Source organism: Poecilia formosa, unplaced genomic scaffold, assembly GCF_000485575.1.
Source record: "Poecilia formosa unplaced genomic scaffold, Poecilia_formosa-5.1.2 Scaffold16, whole genome shotgun sequence".
NCBI classification, from domain to species: domain Eukaryota; kingdom Metazoa; phylum Chordata; class Actinopteri; order Cyprinodontiformes; family Poeciliidae; genus Poecilia; species Poecilia formosa.
This window is the reverse complement of record NW_006799955.1, coordinates 3,490,706-3,500,331: the sequence shown is the minus strand read 5'-3', so window position 1 is coordinate 3,500,331 and position 9,626 is coordinate 3,490,706. Positions and strand designations below refer to the sequence as shown.

Genomic DNA, 9,626 nt, shown 5'->3' with positions numbered 1-9,626 from the left:
TTCTCACAATTAGTCCATCCTGCTGCAGCAGGAAGCGCCCTTCACTTCCTGTCCTTCATCTTCTGATAGGTCAGAGGCCTGTCTTCTCCTCGATAGAAACATTTTGCTGTGACTGTATTTGGGCCAAACACGAGTGCTGGGCAGGGCCCCGAGTTGTAAACCGCCCACTGAGTCTGTAAGTGTTCTGCCTAATAGAGCAGAGTTGTTTTGGAGAACAGGAGAGAGGTTACCATAACAGAGAGGGGGGGTCTGCTGAAGGGTCTCATCTGTGGGTGTTTTTCTTTTAGCAAGTGTTTGATGAAGCTTTGGGACTTGTTTTACACTCGCCTCCCAAGAACATATAAACCCCTCCTCACCTTAGGGGAATTTATGTTCTCTTTAATGCCCCCTCAAAGAACTAGTTCAGGATTTTTGAAGCAAGTTTCTATTAAAAGGGCACAAGTAGTTAATGTGTTACCGGCAGTCGATAGACTTTTAATTTAGTAAAAAACCCAGACTAGTTGCTCCCAGATGCAGAAGCTAAAGGTCAATTCACGAGATACAGACACCAGAAAGGAATTTATTTATGTATTTATTTTATTTTTTATAATCAAATTTAAAAAGTTTATGCTGTTTAAACTGTGATCTTGTTTACATTCTTTGGTAGTTTTGAAGTCAATAGCTAACAAAAGCGACAAAAATACATTAAAATTAAGATGTACATCGATTAATATCATGTAAAACAGATAAACAAAAGATAAAAAAAAAGCCAGGGTAGAAAAGCCAGATTAAAATGGGTAGCCTAGATTTACAGACTGGGACTGAAGGAGTGTCTAGAAAAAAGTTTGCCAGTTAATCTGAGAGCTATTGGGGATAGATAGAAATTAAATAAAGGCTTGCCCATTAAGGGTCTTCTAATACAGTCAGTAAGATAAACTGGAGTTCTTTTCTGATATAGTTTTATGCAAGTAAGCAGTCTTTGAGCAGTGTTTTGAACAAACTCCAGTCCCCAAGTCTCTGTGCCCTGCAACACTGGCTGACCTTCTTTGGTCGATTGGTGCCTAAAAAGTTGAATTTTTCTATTGGCTACAGCGATAAAGCTTGGTGCAACTTTGTCACAGCCCCACAGTCAGGTATGCAACCGTCTCGCTCAGGCACTCTGATTCTGTTAGCATCTTCGAGCCTTAACCTTCCTTGCACACAGTTGTTTGCAGTAGAGAGAGAAGCATCTGGAATGAGATTTAGTTTCTTTAAGGTGAAGTGCTCCTTCCAGGTTGAGGGGGAGTCTTGTTCATGAATGATGGTAGAATGGAGCCGTGAATAGAGAGGCAGATTAAGGCCTTGTCTGTAGTAATTTAGGCGTTAGGCGTTGCTTCTCTCTGCTTTGGTGAAGTAAGAGAAGAGTAAAAACCTTTTTACTTGACATACCGGTCTGCCTACATTTCAGCTGTAACCTATTGTCATGAGATAAGGATCAAGACTGACGGAAGATCCGGAGATCCCGGATACAAGCGGCTTAAATGAGTTTCCGCTTTTGGAAATATAAATATATCGAGGAGGTGTGACATTTTTTAGGGGACTTCTCTGGATAAAAAGGAGTCAGTTGGGGTGAGTCAGGGATCTCTGATCACATTGTCTCCTGGACAAATATTACTAAGAGGAAACACTGGGACAGGCCCAGAACACGCTGGAGGGATTCGATTTTTCTTTTTGATATGGGAACGCCTTAGAATCCACCACAATGACCTTGAGGCATGTTTTGTACATGATTGATGGTAGGATGAACCTTTTAATCCCATCCTGATCTCCTGCCATTTATCTAAATGGTATATTTAATTAAAATACTTTGAAAAACATGTAGCAGAGAGGAAACAGGTTTTATAAGTCAAGAGTCTAAAGGTCATTAAAGGAGATTTGGTAGGAGAAGACAATTATTTACACATGAAATTGATGTATTAGGTGGTTCATCAACAATAATCTTCCCCCTATGCATGATCCATGCTAAACATTTCTGATCTGAGTAAATAAAATATAAATTTTAATAAAATAGTGTTTTTTGCTTAATACTTTTGCTTTCTACAACTCTTAGCTTCTATGTCAGAACGTTTCTCGGAACACTTTCCATGTCCTGTTTGCTTGGGAACTGCCTCATATCTCCATTTCTGTGTAGACAATCATGAGCTTCTTTGTCAATTACTGCCCAAGTCAAATGTGACTGAGGTATAAAGATTCAGAAAACAGTGTTTGAGTAAGTGTTTGGAGTTGTGTAAGGATGGTACAGCTCCCAGTTGGTCTTACAACATCTCTGATAGCTTCAGCCTCCCTAATCTAAATTTATGTTAAATAAATATCTCAAAATGGTCATCTACTGCCGGTTAGACATTAAATGTTTCCGACCTTTCAACCAGACGCTACTTGAAGAATTCTGAACTATCCTGTAATTTGTTCTTAATCTATTCAGATTAAGAACAAATCTCCTGCAGTCTCTTTCTTCGGGACATCAATTCAAAAGCTTTAAACCTCCTTCGCAGTTTGTCTAGCTTTCACACTGTGGAAAAAATAGTCATATATTTACAGCTCTATATTCATCTGATTTCCCTTAACTTCTCACTGTGGAGACATACGTTCTGCTGCAGCTCCGTTATTGCAGCGTATTATCGTCAAGAGTGCTTTGCTTCTATCATCCGACCATTAACGTTGCTATTTTTGAACCAGCAGGACATGCACCTTATTGCAGCCGATGAAGACGTTCTGAGCCACAAGTCCTTTGGACCTGTTTTTTTNAATCATGGACATCTTCAAGGACACAGATAGGGACAGGCATGCTGAAGATGCCTGATGGAAGTGATGTGCTGGTAACCTCTCCTTCCTAGTTTCGTGTTTTTTAAGGACCACACACTTGGCAGAAGGACTGAATATTCTTCTCACGGATTATTGGATATTACTTTGAGGAACTGATCATGGACATCGTCAAGGAGACAGATAGGGACAGGCATGCTGAAGTTGACTCATGGAAGTGATGTGTTGGTAACCTCTCCTTCCTAGTTTCAGGTTTTTTAAGGACCACACATTTGGCAGAGGAACTCTATCTTCCTCTTAAGGATTATTGGATATTACGTTGAGGAACCAATCTTGGACAACTTCAAGGACACAGATAGGGACAGGCATGCTGAAGATACCTGATGGAAGTGATGTGCTTGTAACCTCTCCTTCCTAGTTTCGTTTTTTTTTTTTTAAATACAACACATTTGGCAGAATGACTGTATCTTCTTCTCACAGATTACTGGATATTACTGTGAGGAACCAATTGTGGACATCTTCAAGTACACAGATAGGGACAGGCATGCTGAAGATGCCTGATGGAAGTGATGTGCTGGTACCTCATATTTGACAGAAGGACTGTATCTTCTTCTCACAGATTATTGGATATTACTTTGAGGAACCCATCGCGGACCTCTCCTTGGGCTGCCACCTTATCGTGGTGGAGGGGTTTGAGTGTCCCAATGATCCCTGGACCTATGCTGTCTGGTGCTTTATAACTATGTTATGGTCACCCATGGCAGAGAGGTCCTAGGTGAGGAACCAGACTAAGTGCAGCCTGAAGACCTTTTATGATGAGAAACAACATTGGATTTAGTGTTCCCTCACCCAGAGAAATGTCACCATGGCCTGACTCTGGAGGCAGGCTTGGAGGTGGGGTATGATGTCAACCACCTGGTGGCCGGGCATTGACCCATGGAGCCCGGCTGGGCTCAGCCCGGAGATGAGACGTGGGTCCCCCTTCCCTTGGGCTCACCAACTGTGAGATGGGCCAAAGGGGTCAGGTGCATTTTGTGATGTGCGGGAGCCGAGGATTTTTTAAATAACCATTGATTTGGCTGAGGGATTTTATCTTTCTGGCACAATCACAGGATTTAAGGACCTGTATCTTCTTCTTAAGGATTATTGGATATTACGTTGAGGAACTAATCATGGACATCTTCAAGGACATAGATAGGGGCAGGCATGCTGAAGATGCCTGATGGTAGTGATGTGCTGGTAACCTCCCCTTCCTAGTTTCGGGTTTTTTAAGGACCACACCTTTGGCAGAAGGACTGTATCTTATTCTCTCGGATTATTGGATATTACTTTGAGGAACTAATCATGGACATCATAAAAACTCACACATACAGAAAACACAAAAATTGCTCATGTACATTACTTAATATCACACACGCATACATTTTTTTCTCTCACATGCATGAACACAAAACACAAAAATTGTGCATACACATTACTAAAATATCACACACGCATACAATTTTTTTTTCTCACATGACTAAGACTGCACATAAAAACTCACACACACAGAAAACACAAAAATTGCACATGTACAATTTTTTTATAGACAATGAGTCTATAACAAAATATTGACTCATTGTTTTTGTTTCTGAGACTCAGTTTTGTATGTGTAAGAGATATTTTTTGTATGCGAGATATTTTTGTGTGAGAGGGACTCATTTTTTTTGTATGTGTGAGAGACATTTTTTGGATGTGTGAGAGGGACTCAGTTTTTCTATGTGTGACAGTTTTCACGGAAGATGCGGGGCATAATTTGGAGATCAGATCGCACATGCGTTGACACCACAGTGAAGTTAGCTTCAAGTTGGATATTGGAGCTCCAAGGCATAAGCGGCGGTTAGCTCAAGGTTAATCCAATTTATGAACGCTAATTTCGGCCAGCTATTCTATACCACTCCCTCCTCAATCACTTGGAGGTTCAGTAGGGCTGCTTACTCCGGTTCTAACGCCGGCTATACCTAGGGTTGCCACCTTTCAGAAATCAAAATAAGGGACACCCACCACGGCGCGTCATCCTACTCTCATGGGGTGGGGTACAGCGGTGTTTTTTGTCTTTCATGCAGGTTGGTTAGAGTACCCCAAAATTGTACTCCAATCAGAGTAACTGATCTGATTTAATATTCAAAATGTATCCTCAGACAGCCAAAATTATAAAAGTTATCTGAACATTCTGATATTTTACAGAGTATTACCAAAAAATATTTATATAAATAAGGAGTTAGGTTTGGAGGCTGGTTCTAGACCAAATTACCACAGGGGCCAGGGTAGTCAGTGTTTATCCATGGCAACACTTGAAAAATAATGAAACAAAAAAAAAAGAATGAAAAAAAAAAACCCAGAGCAATATTTTATCATTTAATAAATGAGTACGCCAACGGCTAAATAGTATAACTTATTTGGTACGCCGTTGGCCGTCCCTGGGCTGCAGGTCTACTGTCTGGTGCACAAATGACCACTTAACAATGAATTCATAAAATATATAAACATTTCAAAATGAAACATACAGAAAGCCCTTTTAAAGTAGGAAGTATTTATGTATTTACTGTTAATCTAATGTATGATTTGTTCTTTTAATGATCATTTGTATTATTTTGGGTGATATTATACATTAAATAAGCAAATAATCAAACCAATATAGTCGACTAAAAGCACAATAAGAAACTTAATCATAGCAAAATGTTACCATATCAGGGTCTGCTGTGTTCCTCTCCTGATTTTGTCTGGTATCACACTGCGCCACGATGGACACATTTTTTTTCTTAATTGCCTGTGTTCATCCTCACTAACAATATTCAGCCTGGGATTTGCGTCTTCCTTCTCACGTCTGTATCTTTACGAGAGGTTTTACTTCTAAGGACGGTGGAGAATCGTAGAGGATGTTTTAAAAAGACGCGGGTAGACAAGACAGCAGCTCACCGCAGCTGCGAATTGTCCGTCTCTAGGCAACCGTGACAACAGCGTCGGTCCGTATCTTTCTGGGGTTCCTTTAGTTCCAGTAACTAGAATTTAGCTGACCTTAATATTTCCTGTGTTTTATTTTGGTTATTATTGTTACACTTATAGTGCTGATATGTGTGTGATAGGTGATATGTCTATCGGACATTTCTAGAAATACGGAACAAATCGTGTGCCGTATCGGTTCAATACGGGACGCAACATTTAACAGCCAAATACGGGGACGATTCCGTATTTTACGGGATGGGTGGCAACCCTAACTATAATGCCAGTTATAAGGCTGCTTACTTCGGCTCTAAAGCCGGAGTAGAGCCCTAAGTGAACCTCCCAGCGCTTGAGGAGGGAGCAGTATAGAATGGCTGGCCGAAATTAGCGTTCATAAATCGTATTAACCTTGAGCTAAACGCCGCTCCAATATCCAACTTGAAGCTAACTTCACTGTGGTATCAAAGCATGCGCGATCTGATTTCCAAATTATGTTCCGCCTCTTCCGTGACGTGACAACTCTCATACAAAAAATGTCTGTCACACCATAGACATAATACAGTACGTAGACGCCTCATGGAGCGGGTCGGCCCGTTGCTGCGATACGTCACAGCGTCCGCCATGTTGAATGTGGAATATGTGCCAGTCAGGTAATACAAGTAAATGGACCGAACTTCAGAAAGTGCCATTCTACAAAGTATTTTAAATTAATACCTGTCATTGACATATTTTCTCACACACATTAATATATTTGGCAATCAAAGAAATGACCAAAGAGACGGAGTTTCTAACTTTTAATGTGATTATTTAATTGTTTTGGGGCATTTCTGAATAAAGAGCACAATGTTTTTATTAGATAGAAATTATTCTTATTTTTATATTGACGTTGATGAACAGACACACTATTACAGTGTTTTATTAAAGAATATATTAACATAATTCCATAATTGAAAGTACATTTAACATTTCAAGACAAGAAACTAATTATTTTCTTGTATTTATTTTTTATACATTGAGAAATTACTTGCGATTTATAAATCAGTCATTGTCAAACATTAAACTACATATTTTTCTTACTTTTTTTCCAGAGAAAAAATATTTATTACACTATGTCAAGACTGCTATTGACAGCAAAGAGTAAAAATAATTCGAACAGAGTAAATTATTTTTTATTTCATTACATAAGTTGTATTAATACACTAATACTTCAGATTGAGGTATTTAAAAATACACAAACAGTGAAAGAATAAAACATTTATTTATTATACTGGGAACACTGGCCACAGGCAGGGCTTCAGTCTGCTGGTGACAATGGGATAACTCCAATGACTTCTGAGACGTCCTGGTTCACAGGCTAAACCCAAGGATAAAAGAGAAATGATCCAAAAGTGAAATAGAAAATACAAATATTTTTCCTTCACATTCAGAAAAAGACATTTTCACCATGTTGGGCTCTGACTCGTAGCATCTTTATAGCTAGATACCGACATGATGAAGCTGAGCTGGGAAACAGAATGAAGAACAGCAGCTCCAGCTCTGATCCTGACTGATCTTTCCTCACAAAATGTGTATGTGTGTGATATTTTAGTCGTGCATATGTGTAATGTTTGTATTTTGTGTAAGCATGAGAGACATGAATTGTATATGTGTGTGATATTTTAGTAGTGTGTATGCGCAATTTTTGTATTTTGTGTGTGTGTGTGTGTAAGAGTTTTTATTAGTGTGTGAGAGACAAAACATAGTTTTTGTCGTAAATGGCCCCTCATAAAACATATTTAACAGGCTACTTAAATATTACATAGTTACTTAAAAAACCATGCGAATGATATGCTGGCTTGACATTTGTCCAGCCATAAGTCGCTGATACTTCATAAGCCATAAAATGTAATTGCTGTAGAAACTGGCTTTTCACTCAGTGCTGCAGCCTTACTGAAAAGTTGGGTGGCAGGGAAAATTGCAGTACAAACAGAAGTTACCAACAGTGGTTACTGCAGCTTTAAACAAATTGTGAAGCAAAGCCCATTTAACAATTCAAGGGGTGATTTACAAGATGTGGACTGCAGGTGGAGTCAGAGGTTTAAGAGACGCTACACTACACAAAGACATATCCAAGGCATGGATACTGTCTTAGTGTGTGCGAACCAAGTACTGCACCACTACATGGACCTCCTTTTGTACAAAATTACATTTATGCTAAAAACATATTTTCAAAAATTGCTCTAAACAATGTTTATATTTTCTAAGGAGATTAATTGTTGGTTCCAATTAGCTCTGAGCCTTAACGTTAGTAACAAAAGAAACCAAAGAAATGGTGGTTCTTGACAGAGGTAATATGTTTCTGCAGGTTGCCTATTGCTGATTTAGAGAGTTTAAATTGATGTAATTTGGTATTTTTGAAAGAGAATTTGAAACACTGTAGCAAAATATGGCTAGTGACACTTAAGTTAGTGTCTGATACAAAGCCTCCAATTGGGTAGTTGCTACATTTTTGTTTTGTTAAGTGAACTGCACAAGGTAATTCCTAATTTTAGTTCTTAATTGTTTATGGTACTTAAAAAGTTAATACTTTTCCATAATATTTTAAGTCAGCCTAATTCTTTTCGATACCGCTGGAATTTTTCTGCAGCAGAAATACTGAATGACAGAAAGCATACAGTTTTTTGGTATTTTTCCCTTTTTTTTTTTTCGTGATGAAAAAAACATTGACCAGGATACACAAACGCTCGCCTGTTGCTGCCAGTGGTCTAAAGTCCAGGACTGACGGCAGCGTTCCCATCCAGCAGTGGGAAGGCCTTTACACCGGAGGGGCGGGGTGCTGCAGAGTAAAGAGCAGATCCTCCTTTCTGACGTCCTGGACGTCCAATGAAATCCTGCTCCAGCGGAAGGCAGAGCTGACCTGTAGGAAAACTTGAGGGGTTTTGTTTTGAGGAAAGCTGAATCAGTGGGCGGGAACTCCACATCAACATGAGTCAACTTCAAACTCGTGGTGCGCGCTTGTAGTTGGGGGGGGATCGACCCGGATAAACCGAGGATGGATTTCCTCTGAACGTCGATGATCGTTACGCCTGGATTGGATGGGTCGCTGATGCGAGACGGTGCGTAAGGATGGCCACCCCAGCGCACCCGGAGACCAGGAAATTTACACGAGGTCTGAGTAAACCAGGCACCGCTGCTGAACTCAGGCAAAGTGTCTCCGAGGTGGTGAGGACGTCTGTGTTGGTCGTAAGTATACACCTTAAGCCCCTTCAGCTCCCTCCCCCTCTTCTCTCGTGGTGCCAATGTGGATTGGGAAACTGCGGATTTGTCTTTTACGCACAGATTGAGCTGAAGAAATGGCTGGGCGATCAGCTGGGTGGGAGAGCGGGCTGTCATGGAAAAATGCCATAGGTCTTACAATGAGTAAATGACCCTGACATGTATACACCAGGGAGCCGCAGAGCTTGTTTTGGAGCGGATGAGTGATGACTGCTATGCCAGAGAAAGGGATTTTAAGAATACATACAAAAAAAAAGAAAGCAAAAGCTTTCATGACTCACTGTACTGGTGAAAAAAAAATCTAGCTCTTACTCAGTTCATGAAGAACACTTAAAGCACAATGTGGGTGTTGGAAAGCTTCACTTTCGAGCACCAGCTGGAGTGTAGGGTATGGAAGTCCAAAGGTGCCACAAGTCATTAGATAAATAAGACATTAAATAATTATGTATGCATGTATGACATATTTAAAAGAATAGCGCAAATAAATACACATTTACATGAATGGTAGTAATGATATAATATAATATGTGAAAGCATTTTTGATCAATTATTTTAAAAAAGGTTTTTAGAATTCAAATATATATATATAAGTTCCAGGGAAGCAATCTGAT

General features: G+C 39.7%; 1 protein-coding gene across 5 annotated transcripts in view; it reads left to right on the top strand.

Moving 5' to 3' along the window:
* The first annotated feature begins 8,744 nt into the window (after positions 1-8,744).
* Positions 8,745-9,626, top strand: part of LOC103134340 (dedicator of cytokinesis protein 9) — a 77,617-nt gene continuing 76,735 nt past the window's right edge. For 3 of the 5 annotated variants that reach the window (XM_016668681.1, XM_007546545.2, XM_016668673.1), the window contains exon 1: positions 8,745-8,982. In XM_016668681.1, coding sequence (XP_016524167.1) covers positions 8,866-8,982 — 117 coding nt within the window. In that variant the 5' untranslated portion in view covers positions 8,745-8,865. The remainder of the gene's footprint in view (positions 8,983-9,626) is intronic. The other 2 variants (XM_016668680.1, XM_007546547.2) reach the window with 1 other exon arrangement.